General features: G+C 46.7%; 1 protein-coding gene across 1 annotated transcript in view; it reads left to right on the forward strand.

Moving 5' to 3' along the window:
* B4GALT1 (beta-1,4-galactosyltransferase 1) overlaps positions 1-27465 on the forward strand; it is a 51425-nt gene that overhangs the window by 19947 nt on the left and 4013 nt on the right. Inside the window, exons 2-4 of the mRNA XM_081152185.1 lie at positions 8177-8412; positions 22489-22676; positions 25710-25832. Of these exons, the coding sequence (XP_081008311.1) occupies positions 8177-8412; positions 22489-22676; positions 25710-25832 (547 nt within the window). The remainder of the gene's footprint in view (positions 1-8176; positions 8413-22488; positions 22677-25709; positions 25833-27465) is intronic.

Here is a 27465-nt window from a genome sequence, read left to right on the forward strand (position 1 = left end):
TCTCAAGTACAAAAAGGAAGGGCATGGCCTCCAACCCCTGCTGTCATGGAGATGAGGGAGCAAGCAGGGCGCCCTCATCCTGAAGAGCTCAATGTTGTATCAGAAGTGGTGGGTTGGGCATCTGGAGCAGGAACCAATTGGCCTGAGGAGCTTGAGTTTTGAAGAGAAGATGACATTTGCTTTGAACTTTGAAGGATTGTTGTGTTACCAATTGTTAGCTTTTGCAAAGGTTTTTGAGATAGCTTATAAGAAAGCACACCATAAAAAGGACCAATCAATATAAATAAAATCAGAAATAGAGAAAATGTAACTTAAAAAGTTAAGACCAGGGAAGAGTTAAAATGTAGATATTCAGACCATATGGCCTATTATAGTTAGGATGTTTGTCCCTTTATAAAAGCCACAAGTGAATCGTGTTCTCTTACATGACATAATTGTCAGAAAGGAGAAGTACACAGTAGTTCCTGAGTGGAAATTGTTTTTCTTGGTACCTCACTCTTAGAGCTTCATGGGGTGGGATGGAGCTGGTGGTTAATGAGTGAACCTATAAATCAGCGTTTCTCCAAATGTAATCTCTCTCTCTCTCTCTCTCCCCCTTCCATTCTCTGAAAAGCAATGGAAAAAATATTCTCAGGTGATGATAAAAAAAAATTACTTAGAATGCTTGTTAAAATGCAGAGTCCTGGCCCCCAGCCTGAGGCTTACCAAATCAGAAGCTCTGGTAAGTAGGACCCAGGAATCTGCAGTTTGAGAACCTCTGCTATAGATGGAAAGCTCACCAGTGTTTTGAAAGCAAATACAGTAGCAAGAGAGAGTGCTTGGCCTTTGTTTGAAGGTTGGGTGGGAATTTATAATGGGGGAGAGAGCAGGGCACAAGAAAGGCCGTTTTCACTGAGATTGGTGATCCATTGCTGGCCAGGTTATTTTCAGGTCATGTTCTGGAAGCCCTACAAAGTGTGGCAGTTTGGGGACGTGGCAGGGCTACTCCTGAGCAGAGATGGATGGAGGAGCAACTGGCCCCACTGTGCCCGATTTGTCCAGCTTCCCCTTGGCCACCTGGGCTCTACTCTGCAGACCTCTTCTGGCAGGCACCTTTTATCTTTTGAGCAAATACTCTGTTTTTCTCTGTGCCCCCAAATGCAGGGTTTTGAGACCACAGATGTGCTCTGCTTCCTGTTGAAAAAGCGTTTCTTTCCCTGGGGTCTAATAGTGGCTCGGAGAGTGAAATGGCAGAAAGAACTGGGGGTGTTGAAATTGCGTTCTATGTGTGGTGCACCTGAAGCATATCAGGTCAGCATTAGAAATAGATTATTTCTGTTTTCTGGTCACTGAGTAGTATGTTTTGAAATCTTCATTTTGTAAGACACTTCCTTATTGGGAGAGGGATGAAGGAGGAGGTCACATTTCTTGTCCTTCAGTTATATTTTAAAATATTTATTCTTTAATTTTAAGGATATACCCAAAGGGATAAAGAAAAATAGCATGAACATCTGGTTTAAGAAATAAATCTTTTCCAGTACTTTTGAAGCCTTCATGAGTTAGATTTTAAAACTCAATGAGAAATGGTTAACATGAGACTTGAGAAGTCCCCTCTGGTGGCTCTCTCTCTCCATGCTCTTCCATCAAGTTTTCTTGAGGTTTCTCGAAATCTGCTTTGTTGCTTGCACCAGTGGCAGGGGAGCAGGAAGCATAGCTGTGCGCCATCCATTCAGCTAAGATTTGTTGGTGTAAAGATAGCAGCGGACTGAGTGGAAGCTACACCGACACTCTCCCAGGACCAAACTGGAATTACAACTAAAATATAGAAAAACCATCCTGAATAATCAACTCCAACTGAAGATGAGCTGGAGAGCACCCTCATAACCAAGGACCTAAAGTAAGGACCGCATAGAGACTGGTAGGAAGTGTGGAGGTATGAGAGAGCTGGCTGGGCTCCCACAGGCAGCAGCTGAAGGTCTGGAGGGATATCAAAGCTGTGCGGGATTCCCACTGAGGACTCTGGGGTTTAAACCCCAGGCTGGGCTTCCCAGCCCAGAGCACCAGAACTGAGAAAGGTGCCCACATAACATCTGTCTGTGAAAAGCAGCTGGGTTTCTGTCGGCCAGGGAGAGATGGCTGGAAATGCAGACACCCTCTTAAAGAGCAAACACGCAAAGTGTCATGTGCAGCCACTCACCTTGGGCTCCAGCAGAGGGACGGCAGAGTGGACTGGATCTGTGTGAGGAGAATCTAGGGTTGTGGGCTCTGGAAATAGAAATCAGACGGCACCGTCTAGATTCCTGTGTGGAGTCATTGCCCCATACTGCAGAAGATATGTTTCTCAGGCAGACATTTTACTGATTATGCCTGGGGGGAAGCAATCACCCCACCCTGTTGGAAAGCCTCTTGCCCGACCCTGTTGAGTTTCTCTAGCCTGAGGGTCATTAAGAGAATCAGATTAATCAGCCTGCAGGCAGAAGCAGGCCTCCAAGTGCTTTGAGTCTTTGCTCGATCTGCTTCTGGACCCAGGCCTTGGAAAAGCAGACTTTGGTGTGCATCTTGGTCCTGTCCAAACACACCCAGTCCCAACAGAGGGGATCTCAAGCTGTGGGCTGTTGATAGCTCCAAACAGGGTACTCAAGGCCAGTTACAAACAGCATCTGACATTGGCCTGCACCAGAGACCTTCCAAAAAGACTGAGAGTCCTATGGGCCTACTTAATACATAGAAACAAACCCAAATAGGCGGCCAAAATGGGGAGACAAAAAAACAAGCCTCAAATGAAAGACAAGAGAAGTCTCCAGAAAAAGAGCTAAATGAAATGGAGATAAGCAATCAATCAGATATAGAGTTCAGAATACTGATTGTAAGGATGCTCAACAGCATGAAAAAAAAATATGGAAACTGGAGGAAATTAAGAATGACATAGAAATAAAGAATACATTGGAAGGAATAAACAGCAGATTAGAGGAAGCTGAGGATTGGATCAGTGAATTAGAAGACAGGGTAGAAAAAATCACTCAATCAGAGATCCAAAAAAACCCCACAAAAAACAGGAGGACAGTCTAAGGGAGCTGTGGGACAACATGAAATATAACAATATTTGCATTGTGGGAGTACCAGAAGGGAAGAGAATAAGCAAGGGATAGAGAATTTGTTTGAAGAAATAATAGCAGAAAACTTCCCTAACCTGGTGAAGGAAAAAGTCACACAAGTTCAGGAGGCACAGAGAGTCCCAAGCAAGAAGAATCCAAAGATTTATTGGTGTACTCTGGGTCCATGGCAGCCAAGTGGACACTCACAATTCTGTGTGATAAGCTCCTGGAGAGGAGCTAAGGGGCACAGTTCAGGCAGCTGCTTCTCTGCAAAGCTTTCCTTGACTTCCTTCGCCTGCCCCAGATTGACTCCCCTTCCTTTGTGCCATGTTAGCTGTTCTCACCACCGTCACCCTCACCATCTTTGTCTGCTTTACTGGCCCATCCCCCTCCACACCATGGGCAAAGACCTCCTCTTAACTCATCCTCGTTGCTGCATACCCGACACCAGCTGGCACATGGTATGAGCTGACCTGGTGCATGTTTGAATGGATGTGGTTCTGTGAGTACTTGCGGTGGAGAAAGAGTAAGAACCAACCTTGAGTGGTCCCAGAAGGCTTCCTAGGGGTGGTGATATTTGTTTTGTTTTGTTTTTTAAAGAATAGTTTATTGGTTTTAAGAGAGAGAAGAAGGGAGAAGAGAGAAACATCAATGTGAGAGCACAATATTGATGAGCTGTCTCCTGCATACCCTCTACCGGGGATCGAGCCCACAACCTGGGCATGTTCCCTGGCCAGGAGTTGAGCCAGCAACCTTTTGGTGCATGGGATGACACCTAGCCAACTGAGCCACACCTGCCAGGGTAGGGTGGTGATGTTTGAGCCCAGGCCAGGCAGCTGTTGGGTTGGTGATAGGTGCTTGGATAACTCTAGAGAGCTTCTCTTCTCTGAAGGACCAGAGAGAAGGTTTGGGATGAGGCTTGTACAATAGATGGTGCTTCTCATTTCCAGTGGAAGGGGCCATAGGGGACACCATGAATTCATGCAACCAATGCAAACAGTTGTCATTCCCAAGCCTGGGTATTTGGTAGTGCCTGGCTCAAAGAGGGGCTATGCTGTGTACTGTCAGGACTGAGGCCTGGCCCAGGAAGATGTTCTAGCGTCCCAACCTGTAGAACCACAAAGCTCTGGGCATTGCCTAGTCCCAGAGATCCCAAATGTTTGAAACAGGGGCTTGACCCATGGCTGCCAATCCAGCATCAAAATTAAAAAAAAAAAAAAAATCCATCATCAAAATCAATCATGATCATTTTATAAAAGAAAGGACATTTTAACATTTAAAGAGTAAAAAGCACTGAATCCTAGAGGAAAGGGCATTCTGACATTGGTTACATTTTGCTAATGAAGAACCACCTACATTCTCCTAACTATTGCCATTTGTCTGAGCTGGTGAAACATTGTCACAATCCAGCTTCTGAGCAAGGCTTGTGTCTTGAACTACTGGCTGATCAGTTGGGAAGGAGTGAACTAGATGTTCCATCCTGTTTTGCTGAGACTAGAGGATTGAACTAGTGGTTTAGCTAACGTGAAAGTGAGGCCGGGTGTCTGTGCTGGGTTGGCTCTAGATTAGCAGGGCTTGCCGTGCTGAGCAAGGGAACAGTGGAATTTGTCTGAGTTGAGCTCACACATTGAAGTTATTGAGTGACTTACACGCAAGGCCATGACCTAGACTCCCAGCTGAGAGGCCCACGTGGCAGGGCTTTAGCTGGGGGAGCCAAGGACAGGCTCACATCTGCTCATCTGCTTACGTAACCCTCCTTCCCAGCTTCCAGAGCCAAGAAAACACACAAGCCAGCCCAGCAGGGCCGAGGGCGTGTGGTAGCACACACCATGCGCCTCACAGCAAGGGAGCCTTGGCTTAGCATGAGGATTGTCATGAAACCCTCAGCCCTTTGCTTCCTCTCTTCAGCTCTCCCTGAGGCCTCCAGCAGTGGCTCTGAAATCTGGCAACAGGTCTGCAAGGTTCTGGGCAGAGTTGGTCACTGCTGTCCTAGAGTCTGAGCTCTGAATTTTCTCACTGGGACACAGCCCGGCATGCAGCAGACAGGATGGTGTGCAGGACACTCATGAAGGCACTGGGTCCAAGAAGGCATTCAGCTCCAGGTCTGGAGCTGCCACTGCCTGCCAAGTGCTATCCATTCTCTCAGGTGGGATCTGCAGGATTCTCAGAGCTGTGGAGGCTTCACAGAGAGAAGGTGGGGTAGGAATTGCCATATTAGTCAAGGAGGGCAGATCTGGGGTCAGTGTACTATCAATGTGTTGGAGACAAGATGGGGGCTGTGAGGGGGTTGCAAAGAGGAACAGGAGACTGAGAAGATTCTGTTCAGTGATAAAGCTCTAGGTGAGCCATTGGAGGAGCCTGGGGGGCGGGGGTAGGTAAGAGTTCTCCTGGGGCAGGTTGAGTTCCAGTCCCTGCAGTTTACAAATAGGGAACCAGTATCCTAAGAGCACATGGTACTTGCCTAAAGATAGATCATCCAGCAAGTCACTGTCAGAGCTAAACCAGCAGGGCCCAGGCATCCTCTCTCTTGTCCTAGAAACTTTGGGACCACCTTTCTGGAACTCCTGAAGGGGCAAAATTAAGACCAGCCTGCAGGTGTCTGCTTTAGGACCTAGGCAGACCAAGCGTGAATTCTTGTTTTCTGGGCTGGTTTCCGAAAGTATGAGTAAGTTGGTAGGGTGACAATCCAGATGCCTCCTGGGTTCCTGAAAATGGGGTTATGTTTAGCAGTATCTTGAGAAGCAAAGGTGCAACAGGGCTGGGGCTTTGCAGATGTTGTGGGGCCTTATGAAGTGAGAAGAGCCCAGCCACGGATCTTTTTTCATGTTTTTCACAAGTGCACTGTGCAGCAGGGCCTCCCAGAAGGCTTTGCTGGGGGCTGGGGAGTCAAGCAGTTCAGGCCTGCCAGGCCCTGTGGGGAAGGGCTGCCTCCAGGACCTGTGAGCTGAAGGAGAGCCTGAGGACTTCCTTGCCTGAAAGCCCCAAGACTTGTGAAGATGGGAGGTTCATCTCCCCTTTGCCCAACTTGGCCAAACAGAATCGCCTAGGCTCCTTGTTAATTATCCACCTAGGTCCTTCCCAAGTCAGGCTCTAGAGGGGCCTGAGATTCCGTATTTTTACAGATTGCCTCAGGTGATTCTGATGGTAGGTTTGAGGAAAAAATGATCCAGGGTTACCCCTTACTTAGTCCTAGAGTATAAAGCCTATACTCACCTGAGGGCATCCTGGGAGATTGGAGCTGGGTCAGCTGGCAATCAGGTGAGGGAGGTACATGGCCAGAGGGGCCACAGGGCTTTGGAGCCCTGAGGGTTCCCTTCCTTCCCCAGGGGATCTGCAGTCTGACCTCTGTGGTGGTGAAGAAAGGAAAAGGGCAAGGCCAGATTGGGGCTTTGCTTTTAAGATTCTGGCCTGTCTCTCAATATAAAGTTTGCTGCTGGAAGAAAGAGGGAAGGGCTTTTCTGGCAAAGAGAAAAGTGTGGTCATAGGCCTGGTTCATAAGAATAGGGAGGGGGGAAGCCATACCTCGTCCAGGGTGGCACAGCCTTAGAGCCATTGGAGGTTTTTAGTGGGAAAGTAATGATCAGAGCTGTGTCTCAAGAAAATTAACGGGAACAGGTCCCATGATGATGGAACTGGGTCAGCACTGGAGGGGACTGGGGAGGGGAGAGGAGGAGATGGTGAGTTTGCACCTGTGGACAGGCAGGAGGGGCAAGAGTCACAGCTTTTCTCAGTCGTTTTGGGTGAGTGATCTCTGAGGACAGGGGTGCTTGAAGAGCCACGTTATTGATAAATAGGGTGACAGAGGGCTGCACACTGGTTTTCACTGGCATGTTTTAGGTGAACCTGCTCTGAGTTTGTGGTCAGTGTTCTCACCTCTGCTCTATAGGTTCCTTCCTTTGTTCTTGTGACTGGTTTGCTTCACAAGGGAAGCTAGTTACATTGGAGTATCCGTTCTCAAACTGTGTCTCCTGATGAAATGGTTGTGTGGCCCAGTAAGTTTGGGAGATGGTGGGTTAAAGTGAAGATGATTTTTTGATTGCACAACTTCTCAGAACCTTTGGTGTATGTCCCCGGACTTTCCAGAAGCAGGATTTAGTAGGCAGGGTTCCTACTCTCATTTGACCAGAGGACATGTTCTTCCATTGAGCATCTTGCTGGGATTACTGTTTCCTGGAACCCATTTTGAGAAAGTCTGTCTTATAGGGACTACTGGGGGCCTGGGTTCAAGTCATGACTCTGTCCCCAATTCCCTGTGTGCCCCTGGGCCAGTCATCTTTCTTCTGCCCTCATCATCTGTGCTGCATGAGTCCCCAGCACCCCTCTGTTAGCTCCACCTGTTTCTTTTTAGAAGACAAGGTCTAAAAATCCACATTTTATCAGTTTTCCATCTAAGCCAAACAGCTCTCTTACAAACTTATTTTTCTCATCCTGAGCCATGTTCTTCCAGGCCAGAAACTTTGCATAATCATCCCTGACTTTTCCTCCCTTCTCCCCTCTCCTCTCAGTCTCCTCTTGGGTCTCATTTCCTTCAGTCCTGCCTGACAAGTTTGTTTCATCTGTGCATCAACCCGTGAGAAATGGGTTGCTCATGACCCTCCTTGCTGCCTTCTGATTTTCTCAATACTGACCTTTCCAACACACACATACCCCTTTCTTTAACCAGGCTGAGTTCAGAGAGAACTTGTCCACAGCCACACTCGCTGGGAGGTAGCTGGCTGAGCTAGGTCTGAACCTCAGGATTTCTGAGAAAATGCTTTCTTCTCCATGCCCTCTGATCCTTACAGCAGCCTGTCAGGAAGTCAGAGCAGGAATTGCTCCGTTTCCATTTTACAGTTGAGAATCAAGGGGTCTGAAGGGACTGTGTCCGGCATAGGTGAGTGCTGCTTAGGGGAACCTGCCATCCAGGTGTGCCTGGTCTGAGGAGTTTCCTGGGATGGTTGGTCACTCTCGTGCTAGACATGGTACCTAGTGCTGGGCACAGGTGCCTTGTCCATGCCCACGCTGCCTCTCAGGAGGAGCTGTCTCCTGCGGCTTGGCCACCTGACATTCCAGTGAAGCAGTGAGTCGGGTGGCCTACTAACTCCTCCCCTCTACCCCTCTAGTTGGCCCCATGCAGATCGAGTTTAAAGTGCCTGTGGACCTGATACTTCTGGAGAAACAGAACCCTGAGGTGAAGATGGGTGGTCGCTACGCCCCCAAGGACTGCATCTCTCCTCACAAGGTGGCCATTATCATTCCGTTTCGCAACCGTCACGAGCACCTTAAGTATTGGCTGTATTACTTGCACCCAATCCTGCAACGTCAGCAGTTGGACTATGGCATCTATGTTATCAATCAGGTGAGTTCTGGGAAGATGGAGTGAAGGAGGAAATGGGTGTGTGTGTGCTGTAAATATGGGAATAGTGAGGTGGGGAAGGAAAGGAAGTAATTTCCTAGATATCTGACATTTTACAACTCAATCACTACCACCCTCCTTATCTTAATTAGTGTAAATAGGCTAAATGCCATACAGTGTGCTTGCTTATTGCTTTTTGTGAGGGAAATTGCTGGAATGTTCTGTTTTGTTTTATTGGAAGTAGCCTTCCAACAAAGTTGAGAAAAAAAGCACTTTCCAAATAAAGCACTGATTATTTCCTATCTCAGGGTGGCTGTGTGTTTTCCTTTTAAAAAATACCCATTTCGCTGGTTGAATGTCAACCCATGAATCAGGAAGTCAGGGTTCAATTCCCGGTCAGGGCACATGCCTGGGTTGTGGACTCCATCCCCAGTGGGGGACATGCAGGAAGCAGCCGATCAATGATTCTCATGGTTGATGTTTCTATCTTTCTCTCCCTCTATTTTCCTCTCTCTGAAATCAATAAGAAAATATTATAAATAAATAAGTAAATAAATAAATAAATAAATATACCCATTTGGAGTCAGACTTTTACGCCACTTCAAATTTATCTGGTTTTACTGCTTCTGGGGTACTCACAGGAGACAATGCCCTTAGTTCAGGCCTGATTGCCAGGTCCCAGCAAAAGTTTGGGGAAGTCTTATTTGTGGGCCACTGAACATCATGTGGACAGAGCTGAGTCTGAGAAAAGAGAGCTTCTCTCTGTGTATCTGATCCATGTGGGTTTAAGGAAACTGTTGAAGACATGTCAGCCTTCAGCACCACGACCTGGAGAAATCAGATTGATCTGTGAGGCAGTATTGTTGTAATAACTGCTTATTTCCAGTCTGTTTGAGGAGCATTATTATTTTTCCAAAGTATAACTTTGATATGTCAAGTTTATTTTGAATACTTAAGTTCATATCTTTAGCCTATAACCTTCTAGGTGCAATATCGCATCTAACTTATCCGTATACCAAATTTCGTGAAATTGATCTGAAGAGACAGAGTATGCCCATTTCTAAAAGGCTGAATGTCCATTTTATTTCAAGATAAATTCTGAATCTGCTTGAGGTAGTAAGGTTGTTGGTAGTTGACAGCTTCCATCAAAGTTGAGGACTTTGTGTGCTTCCCCTTGGGCCAGAAGGGAAGCTGACAGCAGTGTGTCTATCAAGCATTTCCGAGGACTGCTGTGCATAGTGCTGTACCAAATACTGCACAGAGATTCTAAAGAAGTGTAAGGTTCCTGTTCTACCTGTCCCAAAGCTTCCATTCCCTCTTATGGCAAATGGACCTTTTCAGGAAACAATTTGTTAACAATCCCAAATAGCATATGATTGGATGGTGGCTCCCAAATGCTCTGGAAGCTCAGGAAGGAGAGAGCAATGGCCTGGAAGAACCAGAATAAAAACTGGATTCTAAAGGCTGGAGGGAGACATGGGCATCTCAGCTGGAGCCAGTTCATGGGAACTTTAAGGAAGAAAGCAGCCTTGCATGTTCTTGGAGAGAGAGAGATGACCATTGGGTAGGAAGGCAGCAGAAGTTGTAGGGTCAGATGTTGGAGCTGAGTCTGTCAGGCAAGAAAGAGCAGAACAGCCCCTTTTCAAGGGAACTGAAGTTCAAGGTCGGGACAGCAGATGGCGGGCAGACCCCTTAGGTGGGGTTGTTTGATTCCTTTGGACAAGTGAGGCACGGACCATTCCCCCCGAGAAAATCTATAAGCAAGATAGCTGTGAGAAAATCTATAAGCAAGATAGCTGTGGTTCACTCACCTTAGAAGAACGTTGGAGAATGTAAGAGAGAGCAAGTAAATACCAGGCCACTGCAGTCCAACAAGTATTTGTTTAAGAGCAACACTGTCATCAAGGAAACCTTGTCTGATGCCAATGAGCACATGTTGATCATGGCAAGATTCAGGAGCCCATTATTTAAGCAGTGGCAGTGAGTGCCTGGAAGAGGAAGCCACTATCACCAGGAGCCAGTAGGAATTACTAAAAACAAGCCATGCCAGCTGCCTCTTCTTCCTCTCTTTGATAATTAGTATACCAGTAGATGAGTGAAACACTAGACGCAATGTTGTCCTATCTTACTCATCAAGGCCTTTGATGGCCTCCCACAAATCTTCCTGAGCTGTAGGGAGACAACTGTGGTCTGGATTACATCTAAGTTACATTAAAATATATACTTGCATTACCAGCTGGTATGGCACAGTGGTTGAGCGTCATCAACTTGTGAACCAGGAGGTTATGGTTTGATTCCTGGTCAGGGCTGGATTCGGTCCCCAGGAGGGAGCGTGCAGGAGATCAATCAATGACTCATCATTGATGTTTCTATCTCTCTCTCCCTCTCCTTTCCTCTCAAATCAATAAAAAAAAGAATTTAAAAAAATAAATACATACACTAGCGTAAAAGAGAGTTAGCGATGATGCTGAGTTTCTGAATTTAGGTGACCAAGGTCAAGGAAGGCTAGAGGGGGAGATACCAATGTATAGATATGTCAAATTTTAGGTGAATATAAGACTTCCCTGTTCAATTATAAAGTCAAAACCAGTGAAATTTAGCCACTGTCTTAAATTCCTATGACATAATTTATATCGATAATCCTCATGTTTCAAACAACAGATTTCTGAATGTCCTATACCAGCTATATGCTCCTGGCTGCCCCAGTCCTGGCAGAAAAGCTAAGCAAGCCAGCATGGACCTGTGGCACTGTTGGGCTGGCTAACACTGGACGCTGCCTAAGTCGGGACTTTTCTCAGTGTGCTTTCCAACATGGAGACCTGAGGCCAGGTGCCTTGCAGGAGTGCTGGCTTGAACAGTGTAAAGCAGGGCTCAGTCCTGCAGAGCCTTCAGTATATTGTGTTCATTATAGCCTCCAGAAGTCTCAGCACGCCTTGTTTCCTGAACTTGTTTGACTGGAGAACGGTTTTCCAAGAACCATCTCAAGTAATGAATGTTCTGTGGGTCACATTTGGTAGAAAGGGGGAAGCCCCCCCACCTCTACTTTCTCTAGGATATTGAGAACCCCTATTCTCCCTCCCTTTCTTATATTTCCCACTTGTAACTCAGCGTTGGAAATACTTCATTTCTAGTTTTTCAAACATATTTACATCTCCCCCCCCCCCCAGCCTTGTCCTATATTCTTTCCCCCTCAGTTCATGTCTTTTTGCCTCTACATCATTTCCTTCTCTTCCAAGGGTTAACTTTCCTCTTTTTTTTTTTTTTTAATGCAGTATTTTTAATTTGTGTTTAATTAGTATTTATTTATTTTAATATGTTTTTATTGATTTTAGAGAAAGAGGAAGGGAGAGGGAGAGAGAGAGAAACATCAATTGGTTGCCTCCTGTATGCACCCGGACGGGGAATCAAACCTGCTACCTTTCGGTGTTCAGGATGATGCTTCAACAAACTGAACCACGCTGGCCAGGGCAGAAACTTAAGCCTTTTGAAAGAAAGATGCCAAGAGAGAAACATTGCATCATTTCCCCTTTTAATTTAGAAACTTCTTGTGTTCTCTCTTTTATAGTTATTTTAGAGGAAGAAAGGGAGTTTGTAGCATCTGGCTTCAACCTTTCTGTACTATCGAGAAAATAGGTGTCAATAGAGCCTCTCAGTGTCTCCCTGTCTCGGACACCTTGCTGTCATGTTGACCATTTATCCCCAGCCCCATTTAAGATTAGAGAGAAAGAATGCTTAAAATAGGAGGGGCCTCTGAGACATCTAGTCCAGCGGTTCTTAAACAGGTTTTAAAGAACAGAACCTCCAGCCCCTAACTTCCCCTTCAGTCTTTGCTGGGATTTGCCTGGACCCCTGATGCCAGATAATGTGAAAAGTCTGCGCTGTTTCACGGATGAAGAAACTGAGGCTCACGTAAGGGAAGTAGAAAGTCACATAGGTAACAGTAGGGCTGCAGCTGAAGCCCCTGCCCCCAGTTCCTTAGTGCCCCCTCAATGCATGGGCAGTAACTCTCCAGGCCGTTCAGCCCCTCCCCTGAGGAGCGTCTCAGAGCTGCGGGTCCAGGCCTGGGAGTGAGCTCCAGCCCCGGCTGCCTGGGTTCTGGCTCTGCCTCTCCCAGCTAGTGACCTTAGCTGTGCTGTTCTTCAACTTGAGTTCCGTTGAGCTCCTCCGTCTCCTCGTCGGTAGGAGGGCAAGGCTTTAGTACCTTACGCATGGGGCTGTGAAGCACCGGGCACATGCCGCCCTCAGTAAACATTAGCTGTTACTGCTATGATTTGAGTTTCTTCTCGCCGCCCTTCTTCCTGCCTGTTTTCTCCACTCAGTTCTATGGTGATAAGCTCTTTACTGCTCTCCCTGCCACCCGCTTCACCTCCCACTCAGTCGCTCAGTGCCAGCGCTGGGACTCTCCCTCTCATTTGTGTGGCCCGCTTCCAGGGGGTCAGAGGATAGCAGATAATGACATAAAACAAAACCATCAGGTAACAGAACCTCAGGGGATGTAGGGACCGAGTCAAGCCTACCAGCTTTTTAGAACTGGGTTGTGTCTCGTCTGGCCGAGTGTGGCTCAGCGGTTGAGCCTTGACCTAGGATCCAGGCGATCGGGGTTCGATTCCCAGTCAGGGCACATGCCCGGGTTGCGGGCTCGATCCCCAGTCGGGGGCGTGCAGGAGGCAGCTGATCAGTGACTCTCTCATCATTAATGTTTCTATCTCTCTCCCTCTCCTTTCCGCTCTCTGAAATCAGTAAAGATATATTAAAAAAAAAAAAAAAAGAATAGGTTTGTGTACAAGCTCCACACACAGGGGCCAGCTTTCATGGGCTTTTGTTGGCTCCTGTCCCTGTCCATATTAAGCTATTAACCACCCCATTTTGCCTGAGGCCCTTCCAATCACTATAGAACTTATATCTCACAATAAGGGGGGCTGGTGCTTACCAGGTGACATGGAGAACAAGCATTGCTGTTTGTCCTCAGGTCTTCTGCCCTCGCCCACCAGTGTCTGAGAATCCTGTTAGGGTTCTGGCACAGCCAGCCTGTTGGAGCCACGGGTGCTGCTCTGAGGCACAGAAGTCCATAGAGGCATGATGTCCATAGACGTGGACATCAAGGTGTCACAGCAAATGGGAGGCAGGGGTGCATATTGCACTTCCTCATACTTTAAGGAAACTATAAAACTACCCAAGGTGAAGGGAAGACAGATTGCCACCTGGAAACACCAGCCCTAAATAAATAAAGGGTGTTTGTGGAATTAACTGTCATAGCAGCAAGTTATCCAAAGGTGAGGAATGCAGTCCCACCTGGACAGGTGGATTTGTAATCACCATGGCAACCCTTTGCCCTGGAGCCAGCACCCAGGACTGGTCTCTCCACTTTCTTTGTATATCCTCTGGCACCTCTGATCTCGCTCAGCTGCCCCAGATCTTTCTAGTTCTGTCACGTCATGCCCTTTCTTTAAACCCTTCAGTAGTCCCTACTGCCCACAGGCAAGGGTCTACAGGGTCTCAAGCCCTGAGTTCAGCATCCAGGACTCTCTGCAGTCCAGCCCTGACCTACCTCTGGCCACTTCCCTCTCAGGTGTCATTCACACCTTGATGTCACAGCCGAACTGGATCCTCCACCTTCACCTGGATTATCTGTGCCTGATGCCTTTGCTTCAGAGTTGGGGAACGTCTGACCCATGGGCCATATTGGTCTGGCCCTGCCAAGGCAACTGCAGGAGGAACTTGAAATTCAATAAATCCAGGAATTTTTTTCATAGCTAATTTTTAAGTTGATAATTTTGTATGGCCCATGAATGATGTTCCAAATATCCAAATGGCCCTTGGCAGAACAAAGGTTCCTCACCCCTGGCTTATGCTGTTCCCTCTGGCCTGCTTGCCTGCCTTCCCTTCCCTACCTGCTCTCTTTCCTGCCACCATTTAAGCGCCCCCCCCCCCCCAACTTATTAGCTCTGTGAGCCCTTTATTGGAAAGGTGGAGCTGTCTTCTCCCTCCCTGCTGCTCCCAGGCCACTTAGTGCATCCTAGTGAGGGGTGAGGGGTGGCGGGTGATTGCCTGTGTGCGTGTACACCCCAGCTGGCGGCTCCTGGATTCCCAGCCCCCAGGTCTGACTGCCTGTTTCCCTGACCACACGGCTCCATGTGCTCAATCAGGGTTTGGAGCGTGGAACTGCGCCCTGTGACTCCTGCCCCTGCGCTTACACCCACTCTCAGGGCCCTTGCTTCCCGTTCTCTGACGAGGGCTGTGCCTGGAAGTGAAGCCTCCTTTCTCAATCAGGCCAGGTCATGAACCTTGGGAATCTGCCCAGTCCCTCCCAGGCCTTTCCCCATAGCTTTCTGCTCCTTGCTGACCAGAGTGGGCTGCCTAGGACACAGCCGTTGGGGTGACCTCCCTTTTCAGGAAAAATGTAGAGAACCAACTTTAACCCTATAGTTGCTGATGGTCATAAAACTTTATGGTCCTTTGGACTGAACGTCTTTCATGGTCTCACTCTCAGTTTTGACTCACCACCCTCCAGTGAGGCAGATGGTTATTCTCATTGTTCCTGCTGAGGGAAGGCTCATGAGGGTAAGTAGCTTGCTTGGGTCCCTTAATGCTGGGTGGTGGAGCTGGAATTGGACAGAGATCACATGAAACCTAAAGAATGCCTCTCTTCTCCTCACTGGGAACCAGCTCCACTTCCACCTGGCGATGCTGTGAATCCTGTTGGGTCATGGGGGGTGGGTCATGCCTTTGGAGTAGCAGCCTCAGAACCCTCTGTGAGGCTTGCCCAATTATCCTGCTAACAGGTAAACCCTGGCCCGAAATGTTGCGGTGTGGTGGGAATAGAGGGGGACCTGGCTTTGTCTGGCTTTGGAAGTTTTTCCATCTGTGCACTGTTGTTAGATAGTTCCAGGCTGCTTGTCTGGGACCAAGTGTGGGCAGGTTTAGAGAGAACCCTTTGTGCCCTCAGTGAGTGAAAGTATCTGTCACCATTCCTCAGCAGCTTATCTCCGACCCTGGGCCAGGCAGTGGGTTCCTAGATGAGGCCCAGATGAACTGGGGTGAAGCAGACTCCTGAGTCTGCCCCATTACTGAGGACAGCTGCCTGGGCCTGTGGCCCCCACTGGTTTGGTTTCTACCTTTTTTTAAATTTATCTTTATTGTTGAGAGTATTGCAGATGTCTCCTATTTTTCTCCATTGACTCCTTCTACCCTGCACCCCTCCCCCCAGGCCTTCACCACACTATTGTCTGTGTCCATGGGTTATGCATATATGCATAGAAGTTCTTCCTTTAATCTCTTCTCCACCCCCCCACCCCCCAGCCCTCCCCACCCCCACCTTCCCTCTGCTATTCAGTCTTGGTTTCTTGACCCTCTTTTTGCCATCTACCATCCCTGCCTTTCATTTCCTCCCCAGGCTGTCAGCCTCCAGACTGGCGTGTGCAGGAATGGGGCTCAGGAGGGGCGGGCTGGCCCTGTCCTGCAGCACCTCTCCTCTGAGTTCTCTGCACCTTGTGGATCCTGGGGCCCAGGAAAGCTGTGGGAGGACTGGAGGTGCCTGTGTCCCACCACTGCTTGTGCGCTGCCCCAGTGTACTTACAGGTACTCAGCAACTGCTGGTGAATCGCCTCCCTGGACATTATTCTGGAAAATGCCATTTTCTCTGCTCATCCTTAACTTCGGGACCAGGAATGACTGCTTATTAGGAACTTGCCTTTGCCCTGGAACCAGGGTGGTCAGAATGGGCCCCTTTCCTTTGTAGCCGTGACATTTGCCTACTTCCTTACCTCTCTCCCTTGCACCCACTTTTTCTCTTTTTCTTTTTTTCCTTCTAGTGGGGGCCTTGTTTCTTTACTTATTAATTCTGTTTGTAGCAAAGCCAGCTGAAGGAGGAGCTTCCCTCTGTGGCCTGCTTCTTACCCTCTACCTACCTCCTCTTCTGTTCCCTCCACCTCCTAGAGAGAGAGGAGTGCCGACCTAACCTAACTACTGCTGTGACTGCTGCTGCTGCTGCCACCGCTGCTGCCACCCTGGTAATGTCCACACCCCCCCAAGTCAAACCCAGAGCCCAGGCCCTACTGGTGAGGCGAAGCTGTGTGATCTGCCAGTGTGCCGTCTTTGGGCCCTGTGATCTCCCAGGCAAGGCCATGGTTTCTGTCGGCTTGCTCGGAAATGCCAGCCTGTTGGGCAGAGGCCTAAGAGACTTTGCCTTCTTAAAATTAAGCCATAGTCGAGCTCATACTGTGTGTATATGTATATATACCTTTGCATCCTGCTTATCGTTAATTCTGTGTCGTCAGCATCTTCCCATGTTATTTCATAGTCTTCATAATCATCACTTTCCCCGCCTTCATAGTAGTTGAGCATGCAGTTCTACCATAATTAACTTAGCCAGTCTTCTACCTTAGCAGGCATTTAGACCATTTCCACTTTCTTACTAGTGTGAATAATACTGTAATGAACATCTTTGAGTCTAAAGCTTATTCTGTGTTTGCTTCTACATTTAGGTTTCCTCAGGCTAGATTTTCAGATACAGGGTTATGGGTTTAGAAACAGTTTAAGCTTCTTTTATGGTTCTTAAGATAAATGGCCAAATTGTTTTCTGAGAGGAGCCTTTATTTTCTAAAGTGTTTTTCTGCAGAAAGTCAGTGCTCCAGGCCCAGGGGGAGAGACAGACATCCCACTATGGCTCCTGGGGAACTGGGGTTTAAAAATTCTTTGTGTTCACTTCACCCAGAATCATTGCCTTCAGTTGCGGGATGGGTCACAAATCCCTCCTTGACATGCAAAATGTAACCCTCGTTTAAAACCTTCAAAGGCTTCCTGTGGCCTAAATAAAAGATAAAGCCCCTGAGTATTTTAGCGGAGTACCCAGCTTCCCCCTCCATCTCATGATTTGGTCTGCATCCACCTTCATGTCTTATTCTGGCTTCCGCATCGCGTATTTCCTGTCGTTCCTTGACTGCTCTTTTCCCCACAGCCTTTACAAATGCTCTCTCTTCTCAGGCCTCCCCACTAAACTTGGCTACCTTGATCGAAGCCTTCTCCGGTCCCCTAGGACTAGGTTAGTGTCACCACCTCCACTTCTCCATCTGTGCTTGGCTCTGTAGCTCCCCTCCCCTCCCCTCCCCTCCCCTCCCCTCCCCTCCCCTCCCCTCCCCTCCCCTCCCCTCCCCTCCCCTCCCCTCCCCTCCCCTCCCCTCCCCTCCCCTCCCCTCCCCTCCCCTCCCCTCCCCTCCCCTCCCCTTCCTTGTAGCTGTACGCCATAAAGTGCTCGTTGCTCATCCCCATTGCAATTGCCTGTTTCACTTGAAACACCTCAAAAGTAGGGCCTGTTTTTTTTCCCTTTTTTGTATCCCTGCTGCTAAACATGAAGCAGACACTCAATGAGTGGTGAGAATGAATATATGAAAAAAGGAGAAACAGGACCCTCTGGTCCTCTTCTGTCTCTGGGGCTGGCTTGCTCTTCTTTTTGGTACCTCTTTACTGAGATATAATCACATACCACACCATTCACCTATTTAAAGTATATAACTCAGTGACTTTTAGTATATTTAGAATTGTGCATCCATCAGCATAAAATCAAGTTTAGAACATTTTCAAGTTTAGAACCAAAAAGAAACCCCACACCTCTTAGCAACAAATCCCTCCATTCCCTACAGCCCTAGGCAGCCACTAATCTTTTTGTGTTTGTGGATTTGCCTCTTCTGGACATTTCGTATAAATGAAATCATAATAAATGTGTGATCCTTTGTGACTGTCTTCTTTCACCTGGCATGTTTCTAAGGTTCATCCATGTTGTAGCATGTATCTCTACTTCATTCCTTTCTATTGTCGAATAACATTTCATTATATGGATAGACCGCATTTTGTTTATCCATTCATCTGTTGATGGACATTTGTGTTGTTTTCACTTTTTAACTATTGTGAATAATGCTGCTATGAACACTGTGTAAGGGTTTTGTGGGGACATACGTTTTCATTTCTTTTGGGTATATAACTAGGCGTGGACTTGCTGGATCGTATGGTAATTCTTAGCTTATCTTTTGAACAACTGCCAGACTGCTTTCCAGGATGGCAACACCATTTTCCATTCCCACCAGCCGGGTAGGAGGATCCCATTTTCAGTGGACATACTGTTTGCTCCTTCCTATCTTTAGTGTAAATGAGGGTTCTAGAAAAAGGTTTTAATAGCCCTGGAGAACTATCTGATACTTCTTAAGGCACTCCTCCCTGCCACCCGGATCTGCCAGAGGGTACTGGGTTTGTTACATGACGCGTCTGAAAGTGGCTTCTTTTCTCTCCTCTGAGGAACGTGGCCGTTAGGCCTGTGCCAGGCCTCCTACCTCAGGCCTCCTCACTGTACCTCAGGTCAGCATGCCTGACCAAGCCCAGGCTCCTGTTCTTTCTGTACTGGCCATTGTTGGTTCTGCTTGATCAACTCTTAAACCCATTGTCAGGATTGCATGCCCAGTGATAAAAGGCATTTCTCTGAGCTTTGGTCAGTGGGACAGCTGCCCTGTGCGACTGTGGGAATGCCCTATAGTTTTTGGCCTCTCTTCTTTCTTCTTACCCTCTTCTGTTAAGAGGAGCTGGTTGCCCTAGAAGGAAAGGGGTATGTGTAACCCTTGTCTACCAACATAAAGAAGCCTGCGCTTTATAAAGCTCCGTCTTTCGGAGGGACACCTCCTCCCAGTGCACCAGCTCCTCTTCTAGTGGGGCTTCCCAGGCATTTCACAGGTCTCTAAAGGCCTCTCGTTCCTCGGCTGCTATAAATACTCTAATCCTGTTAGTCACAGGCTAACTCACTTGAAGCGTAATCCTTTTAAGACATTTCCTCTCCAGCAGAGAAGCAGGATTTGGGAGGAATCTTAAAGTTGATTGGAAAGGACACACACAAATATGAGAGAAGGAGTTGTCTCCAGGTTGGATCTCTGGGAGGCATTTTGAAAGATCTGACTATTCAAGATGGATGGGAAAACCTATGCTGATAGGTAATAATGGTAGTATCCAACATTTGTTGCCAGGCAATGTGCAGAAGGCCTTTAATGTATTGTCTCATTTAATACAACCTACCTGTTATCAACCTCATGCCCAAATGAGGAAACTGAGGCCCAGAGATGTGATTTGCCTGAAGTCCCATAGCTAATAAGTGAAGAAGATGGCATTCCTGGGGTAAAATGCATGTATCCGTCACAACATTTTGGCTTGGCCAGACAGTAGGTACTTGATAAATGTTTACTTGAGTGAATGAAGTAGCTGGTGCCCAGTGAAGAGGGGCAGGAATGAAGGCTAGGTGACTTCCTACCTCCTGCAAAGGAATAGGCACCTGCTGTTTTGGTGGCGGTTGGTGGACTTGCTAGGGTCTGTCTTTCTTATCAAGAAAGTTACCCATGTTATTACAACATGCCACCCAAAGAAGCCTAGAACTGACGTTTCTGTAGTCCCATGGGAGAAAGAGGAAGATGCATTCTTTCCTTATCTGTCATTCTGCTGATCTGGTTTCCTAGGGCTAACACTTGCAAACAATACTCTGCTATTCCTCTCTCCCCGGATCACACAGGTGAGGCCAGGCTGGGAGAAGCGGTGTGTAGTTCAGGTTATTTTGGAAAACTGCCTGACTAGTTTCAAGTGTGGATCAAACACTGGTGCTCCTTATTGAGTCGAAGGAACTGTTGCATCACACATGGGCAAAGGGGCAGAACCAAGTCTTCTTAGCTTTCTCCTCCAGGCTGCCATTGTTCTGGGAGCTTGGCTCCAGAGGTGCCTGTTTATGGTCCCAAATTACCAGTCTGGGAGAGGAAAAATACCTAGTGTAGTCTCATTCAGGCATCTGCTTAGATCAAATAGAAGTGGCCGGGAGGCCAGATCCTGTGGTTAAGACATCGCCACCAGGCGCCCCCACCTCTGTTATTGGAGAGTGTAGCAAGAGAAGGGAGCATTGGCAGTCACCCTGAGGGTCTGCTACACAGGTGTGAAAAAGCTTTGCTTAGACACTGCCCTTTCACTGGTTGGAAAAGTGTTCAGTGGGGATGAATTGAGTTTGAAAATGTTTAGCTCTTTTCGGGTCTTCATGGAGCTAAAGGAGCAGGATGGAAAGCACCAGGTGCAGGCCTCTCCCATCCCCGGAAGGTAGGAGGTGTGGGAGGGATGAAGTCGCTCTAGGTTGGAGTGAAGTTGGTTACAAGATTGCTGAGATGATTAAGTGACACAGCATGCGTGTAAAACACTTTTCCTTTGCCTGGTCTACCGTATCCCCCTCCCGCCCCATGAATATTAGGAATGTACTGTTATAATAATAATTACACCAACTTCATAGTTTGCATATGCAATTTCTAAACTCAGAACTTCTTTTTGCCTCATGACTTACACAGAATTGACTGAAGGCAGAATTCTAAATGACTTAAGTGGTGGGACAGCGGAAGAAACAGTGTGTGCCCTTGGTTGGTCACGGCTTTCTCTTTTCACCGTGTGTGATTAGAAAGCTTTGTCATGGCTGAAAAAAGGAGCTCTTGTGTAAGATGTTTCCTTAATTTATTTAAGTATTCTCTTTCACTGGTTGGAAAAGTGTTCAGTGGGTGCTTTGTCTGACTTCCCGGTACTTATTTTTCTTAAGTGGTTTGTTTCCCTGAGTCACCTGCCGGAGGCTGGGCAGCTGTGGTGCCGTCTGCCCGCTCTGCACTCACACAGGTAGCCTTGTGGAGCACCAGTTTCCAAGTCCTCTCTTGGGGGCCCGGAGAGAGGTTCGGCTATCCTGCTTTTGAGACTGTGTAACCTCTGCAGGCCCTTGTGGGACACATTTTTTTCCAAAGTAGAGGGCCCTGATCTTGTTTATCCCAAGAGATATTGGGAGAGAGCATAAAGTGAGGATTCCAGAGTGTTGGGCTCTAGTCCCAGCTGTGTCACTTGTGTGGCCTTAGTTTCTTCGTGGTGTAGCTGGGAGGATTCCGATCAGGATGAGAGCATGTGTGCCGAAGGGCTTGTGAACTATTAAGTGTAAGGGTGGCAGTGTTGATACTGTTACTCTCCTTACTAACCTAGGGCCATGAGAGTTGGTAAGAGGAGGGACCCATGCTGGTGACTCTGATGGGGACCCGTTGGTTGGAGTTTCCCAGAAAGGATTGCTCTCTGCCATTGTATGTTGAAACCCATCCATTGGTCTTCTCACCCATTCATCCACCCATCCATCTATCATCCATCCATCCATCCATCCATCCATCCATCCATCCAGTAGTTCTTTATTGAGCTCTTATTATATGCCAGGAAGTGTACAAGGCACTAGGTGAATAAATAGTAAAAACTTCCAGCCTTCGTTGAGCATACATTCTATTGGGGGAGGGAAGGAGTTGAAAATAAACAAGTAAATAAAATGTGAAGTACCTTTGCATGAACAGACTTGCAAAGGTTGGTATCCTGAAACAGGCGTTGCCCTCTCTCTCATATACCCTATTTCTATTGCGGTGTGTACCACACTGCTTCTCACCAGGCATTCTGAGCACCTTGAGGGCAGAAATTGAGTTTGCCCTATTTCTCTGGTGCCTGGTTTAGTGACAGACACCTGGTAGGCATGCAGTGTGGTTATCAGTCAACCATATAAAGAAGGTGGAAGTGAAAAGTCCCACAGGCACCAGTTTCCTCGTTATCTTTCCTGGAATTAGTCTACATAGAGTATATAAATAAATGACATGTTTAAATGCCTCTTCACCTAACAATACTACTTTGAAGATCATTTCCTTTTAGAGCTTCCTTTTTTTTTTTTTTTTTTTAAAGAACTCTATTCCATTTTATGGATGTACCATGATTTATTTAACCAGTCCCCTAGTGGTGCTTATGTCATTGTTTGCAGGCTTTGGCTGTGATGAACACTCCATGGGGAATAGTGTTCATATGTCATTCGCACATTTGCAAGTCCTGCAAGATAATTCTGAGACATGGGAATACTGACTCAGGACATACCAATTGGTATTAATTTGTAAATGAGGGCAGAAAAAATGAGGCCCAGGAGTAGACTAATGATCACATGCAGTGGGCAAGTCACCAGTCCCTGTGTTCTGCTCAAAGTCCTTACAGCATCTGATATCACTTCTTTTGTTTCTGCACTAGGCTGGAGACTCCACATTCAATCGCGCTAAGCTCCTCAATGTTGGTTTTCAAGAGGCCTTGAAGGACTATGACTACAACTGCTTCGTGTTTAGTGACGTGGACCTCATTCCAATGGATGACCGGAACGCCTACAGGTGTTTTCCCCAGCCACGGCACATTTCTGTGGCAATGGATAAGTTTGGATTTAGGTAAGAGCTGTTCACCGGAGTCTACCGAAAACCTGTTCCTCTCTCATACGACAACCAGGAGATGCAGTTCCTCCAGCCCAGGAGTGCCTTTGTGCTCTGGAGATGAATGCCTTCTGAGAGATAGGTGCTTTTTAAGCCCAAAGTCCGTTATTATTTGAGGAGGAAAGTGGAATCCGGAAAGGCCTCTAACCTCTGCACATCCAGACAAGAAGAGCTTTTAATGTTTGGGATGGCACCAAACTGATGCTGTGCTGCCTCTTTCTTCTCTCCCCTTCCCCACCCAGTTTGGGAAACAAATTGGAATCATTTCCCCCCAGTATGTTCTTGGGCTTGCATACCTCAGCGGGACTGTTTCTCAGCCGCAGCACACGGGGCCCAAGTGTTTCTACCAAAATGCCCCTGATGAGGAGCCAGCTGATGCCTGTGCCCAGGGCCAGCGATGTAATCCAAAGCATATTGTCATAGGTGGAAAATTACCCTAGGGTCCATTGTTTTATCATAAAAAAATAAATGTGTATTTTGTTCCATAATTTACTCATATTTGTATTAACGTAAGATGGTTTTAAATCGCCTGTCGGCTTTGAAACGTGACCTTTCCCTCTCTGTTCTAAGAAGCTGCCGCAGGTGCCCAGTGTACAGGCCCCTGCCTCAGACTGATGCCCACAGTGTGACTGGCCTCGACTGACCAGCAGTCCCTCGGTTTAGATCCAACTGCCTTTTTTCTGACTCATTTTATTCTCATAATTCTTTCTGTCCTTCCTTGCTGAGGGCATGCAGTCTGTGAGATAACTATAGGGTTGTTATGAAGTCCTTCCCCCAGAGCAAAGGTATTCAGGCCCTACACTTGCTGTCTTCAAGGGGGTGAAATTTAGCTGTAAACGTCACTCTCTGACCCCCATCTTCCCTCCCTCTCTCCCTGTTTATGTATCTGCTTTCAAGATATACGGGTTCATACCTTGACCCCTCTTAATTCCCCCCTTGAAGCATGGTGGTGATCACCTAATTCTTTACCACAGCAGCATGTCTGCTTTCCCCAGAACCACTTAGGCGTGTCGGACGGGGCAGGAGGTAAGAGAAAGCAGCACAGATAGCAAAACTAGATCTTGTCGGCTCAGCTTGTACTTCCCCTAGAAGTGACTAAAAGCCCATTTCTGTTAAAACACTGATTATCAAAAAACTTTATTGGCCTGGCCACCTCTGGTTCAAACCCTCACATTTCAAGTTCTGTCTATACTGTGAAGGTAGATGACTTGGCACTTCCGTGATGATACCTTATTACAAAAAGATTACCTTAGATTCATTAAAGCAGGCCCCCAGGGATCTTTGCTTGTGGATACTTGCAGTCAGAATTCCTGAATGTATTTGAAAATGATAATTGCTTTTTTAGTTTAGTTTTGTTTTGCTTTTCATGGGTTCTATATGGTTTGGCTGACTTCTCTCTTGAAGTCTGAGTTAGAGTTTTTCTTAATTTGTGTGATAGGTTTTGGTCTCTGGATTCCAGTGAGAGCCTGAGTGTGGTTTGGAACTGCACACAGGGTTGAGAAAACCCCCCACAGCCTTTAAAGGTCCCACAGAAGGCCTTTGCGTGGCCTCTGGGCATGTCCTGATTCTGATGCTTAACATTTCTCATAGGTGTTTCCTCTGTATCCCTTAGGAGGCCACGGTTCATAACCATTGAAACATTGAAATACAAAAAGGTTTGGACGGATGAGAGCCCAGATGCCCTGCTGCTTGAAAATGTGTCAAAATAGATTCACCATAATACATTTTGCTAAGTCAGGATATGGTAGAAATTTCCAAGAAAATTTTATTTTAGAAATTTTTCAGAAATGCTACCCTTTTTTTGAATCAGAACATTTACCCATTTTATTGATGCATCGCAATTGCTCTACATTTTACTATATTATGTAGAAAATACAGAAAATACAAGCTACTTACTTTGTAAAACCAAAGGCAAAAATCGAGTACAATGATAAACTATGTTTTACACAATGAACCTTTTCCTGTAGTTAGTATTAAATTTTAAATATCTATTTATTTTGTTAAAATGCTTATTTTACGTACTCCCTAAGTACATCTGCTTTACAAACACAGCTCAGTAATTCTCAGAAACTGTTTCTAGAGGCTTGTTGTAAAAGGAAGCGCACAACCAGAAAAGAGAGAAGGCAGAAAAAGTTTAAATAGTATATAATAATTAGCATGTCAAATATATTTAATAAAGTTGGAATTCCATTGCGATATCAAGGATTCAAAGCAGAAATACAGACATTACATATAATGTCGATATAAGGCACTGCTACACATAATGAGATTATTTTTCAAGCTGAATCAAGACCACACATTATATAAAGTTTAGCAACAGACAACCGTGTGGACATGCTGCACCATTGTCAGTTAAAAACAAAATCAAAATAGGAAGCAGGCTTGGGCCATTCCTGTCACTGAGAAAAGTTTCATTTCCTAACTTAAAACAAACCATCTTAACCCGTGGACTTTTGCATATTAATGCTGCATAAAACCATTGCTGTGCTTGCCTGGCTAAGAGCAGTCCAGCTCAGCTCCTCCTCTCCTGGAGGAGGATGGATGGCAGAAATGCTATTTTGACTGTTGGAGTCAGTCAGTGTTCAGGTCATTGTACCTTTGGCAGAATGGAAGCTAGACTGGTAGATAGGATGAGTACATGACAGAGTGGGCACAGGGAGACTCTGGAACAATCTCAGATTCTAGGACCTCCTGGATAAGGATTTCCCATGCAGGAGCACAACATTTCTGAACGGTGCAGAGCTGGGCTTATGCTCTTGTGCCTAACTGATTTTCTAGATCACAGAAGCAACACAGTGTTCATGGAAAGAAGATTCTATTTTTTGTTATCTGTATCTTCTCTAAGGTAATCTGAGTCCGCCATAAAAACAAAACAAATAAAAATAACTTTAGAAGTGTTTATATTTTGAGCAAGCTTTATTTTGAGAAAGTCAAAATTTACTAACCACTGTACCTCTGTATGTGTGTGTGTGTGTGTTTTTTCCCCCCCAGCTTACCTTATGTTCAGTTTTTTGGAGGTGTGTCAGCTCTAAGTAAACAGCAGTTTCTCACCATCAATGGATTTCCTAATAATTATTGGGGCTGGGGAGGTGAAGATGACGACATTTTTAACAGGTAATGGTCACAACTTAGATCTCCTCTTTCCCTGCCTCTCTTCACTTCTAGTGTTTCAATCGGTGCTTGGTTACTCTGCAAGGTCTTCAGTCCCCAGGAGGGATGCAGTCCCCACTCAGCCCAGCTTCTTACATGTGCTCAGCTGTTAGACGCTATACGTACTGAAGATGTCTTTAAGAAAGTTAGTTTCTGTGATTAAAATTTTTTTTAATTTATTGATTTTTAGAGAGAGAAAGAGAAAGAAACATCAATTTATTGTTCCACTTAGTTGTGCATTCATTGGTCGATTCTTGTATGTGCCCTGACCTGGGATCAAACCCCCAACCTTAGTGTATCGGGACTACGCCCTAACCAACTGAGCTACCGGGCCAGGGCAGCTTCTGTGACTTTTGCATTAGCCTTGGAAAATGGAAAATGAGAGCCAAGTGACGGGGGAAGGGGGGGGCTTACTTTGATGTATACCATGTGCCATTTTATCCTGAAGGAGTAAACATGTCCTTTGTAAAAATTTAGCACCTCATTGTGGTCCTGTTGGAGTCCCAAGGTCTATTTTTTTATTTTGGACTATTTTTAACATACACAAAAGAAGACAGAGTAGTTTGATGAAACTCTGTGTACCGGATGGCCCCAGCAATCATAATTTCATGGCCAACCCTCCCCATCCACACCCTGGGACTCCTCGGTAGCTGATAAACCTTTATCATGTAGGTTATCATTGCAGATGGTAGAAAACCCCCTGTCAGTAGCAACTGAAACCACATTCTGCCCAGTTCTCCCCGGCAATGGAGGCTTCTACCCTGCCAGCTGCAGGTTAGAAGCAACTACTCCCTTTAGGAGCCAGTCTGGACTTGTCTCTAAGTTTGATGTCAGAATACACCCTGGTCCCTTCCTGAATTGGAGAGCACTAATTTGCTCAGTTAACAGAAGGTGTCTGTCAGAGCCACATCCAAGTCATTCAAGGTTAACTTCACGTGAGAATGTGGCATAGACCCAAGTCTTTAATATTGAACTTGGAGAAAGCTTGCGTTTTTGAGTATGCAGATTGGTTGTCAAGCATGCACATATTGAATGTCTGCTGCATGCAGAGCACTGCGCCAGGTAGGCCCAGTGGGGAGGACACTGAAGAAATGGACATGGAGTCCAGACAGAAACATACTTGCTCCCACAATATCACACCTGGGTGACACTGGGCCCATATGATGGAGTACAGGGCTGATGTGACACCACAGACCTAAGTGGTCAGAAAGGTTGGGGGCAGGGGCAGGGGCATCAAGCATAGACACCTTAGGGTGGAGGCACTAGAAGGATGAATGGTTTCTGGAGCAGCTTTCTTGAAAAATGAAGGACCTGCTCTTACTCTACACCTATTCACTGTGTGCCAGGCACTCGATCAGGGGGAGGGCATGGCCAGAATCCTATAAGTCATCCAGGAGCACTCAGTCCTGCCCCTTAACTTTCTATTCCTGCTTTGGGGTTGGTCCATACTCCTTTGCCCCGGACCTGCACAGAGCCTTCCACCTGTTCTGGCTGCCTCTGGTCGTATTCCCTGCTCTCCATTCTTACACTGCTTATCAGAGAGCTGTCTCCTCAGCCAAAACCTTCGGTGAAACGCTGCGTATTAATCCCTTTCTGA

The sequence above is a fragment of the Miniopterus schreibersii genome, assembly GCF_964146895.1.
Source record: "Miniopterus schreibersii genome assembly, chromosome: 11".
NCBI classification, from domain to species: domain Eukaryota; kingdom Metazoa; phylum Chordata; class Mammalia; order Chiroptera; family Miniopteridae; genus Miniopterus; species Miniopterus schreibersii.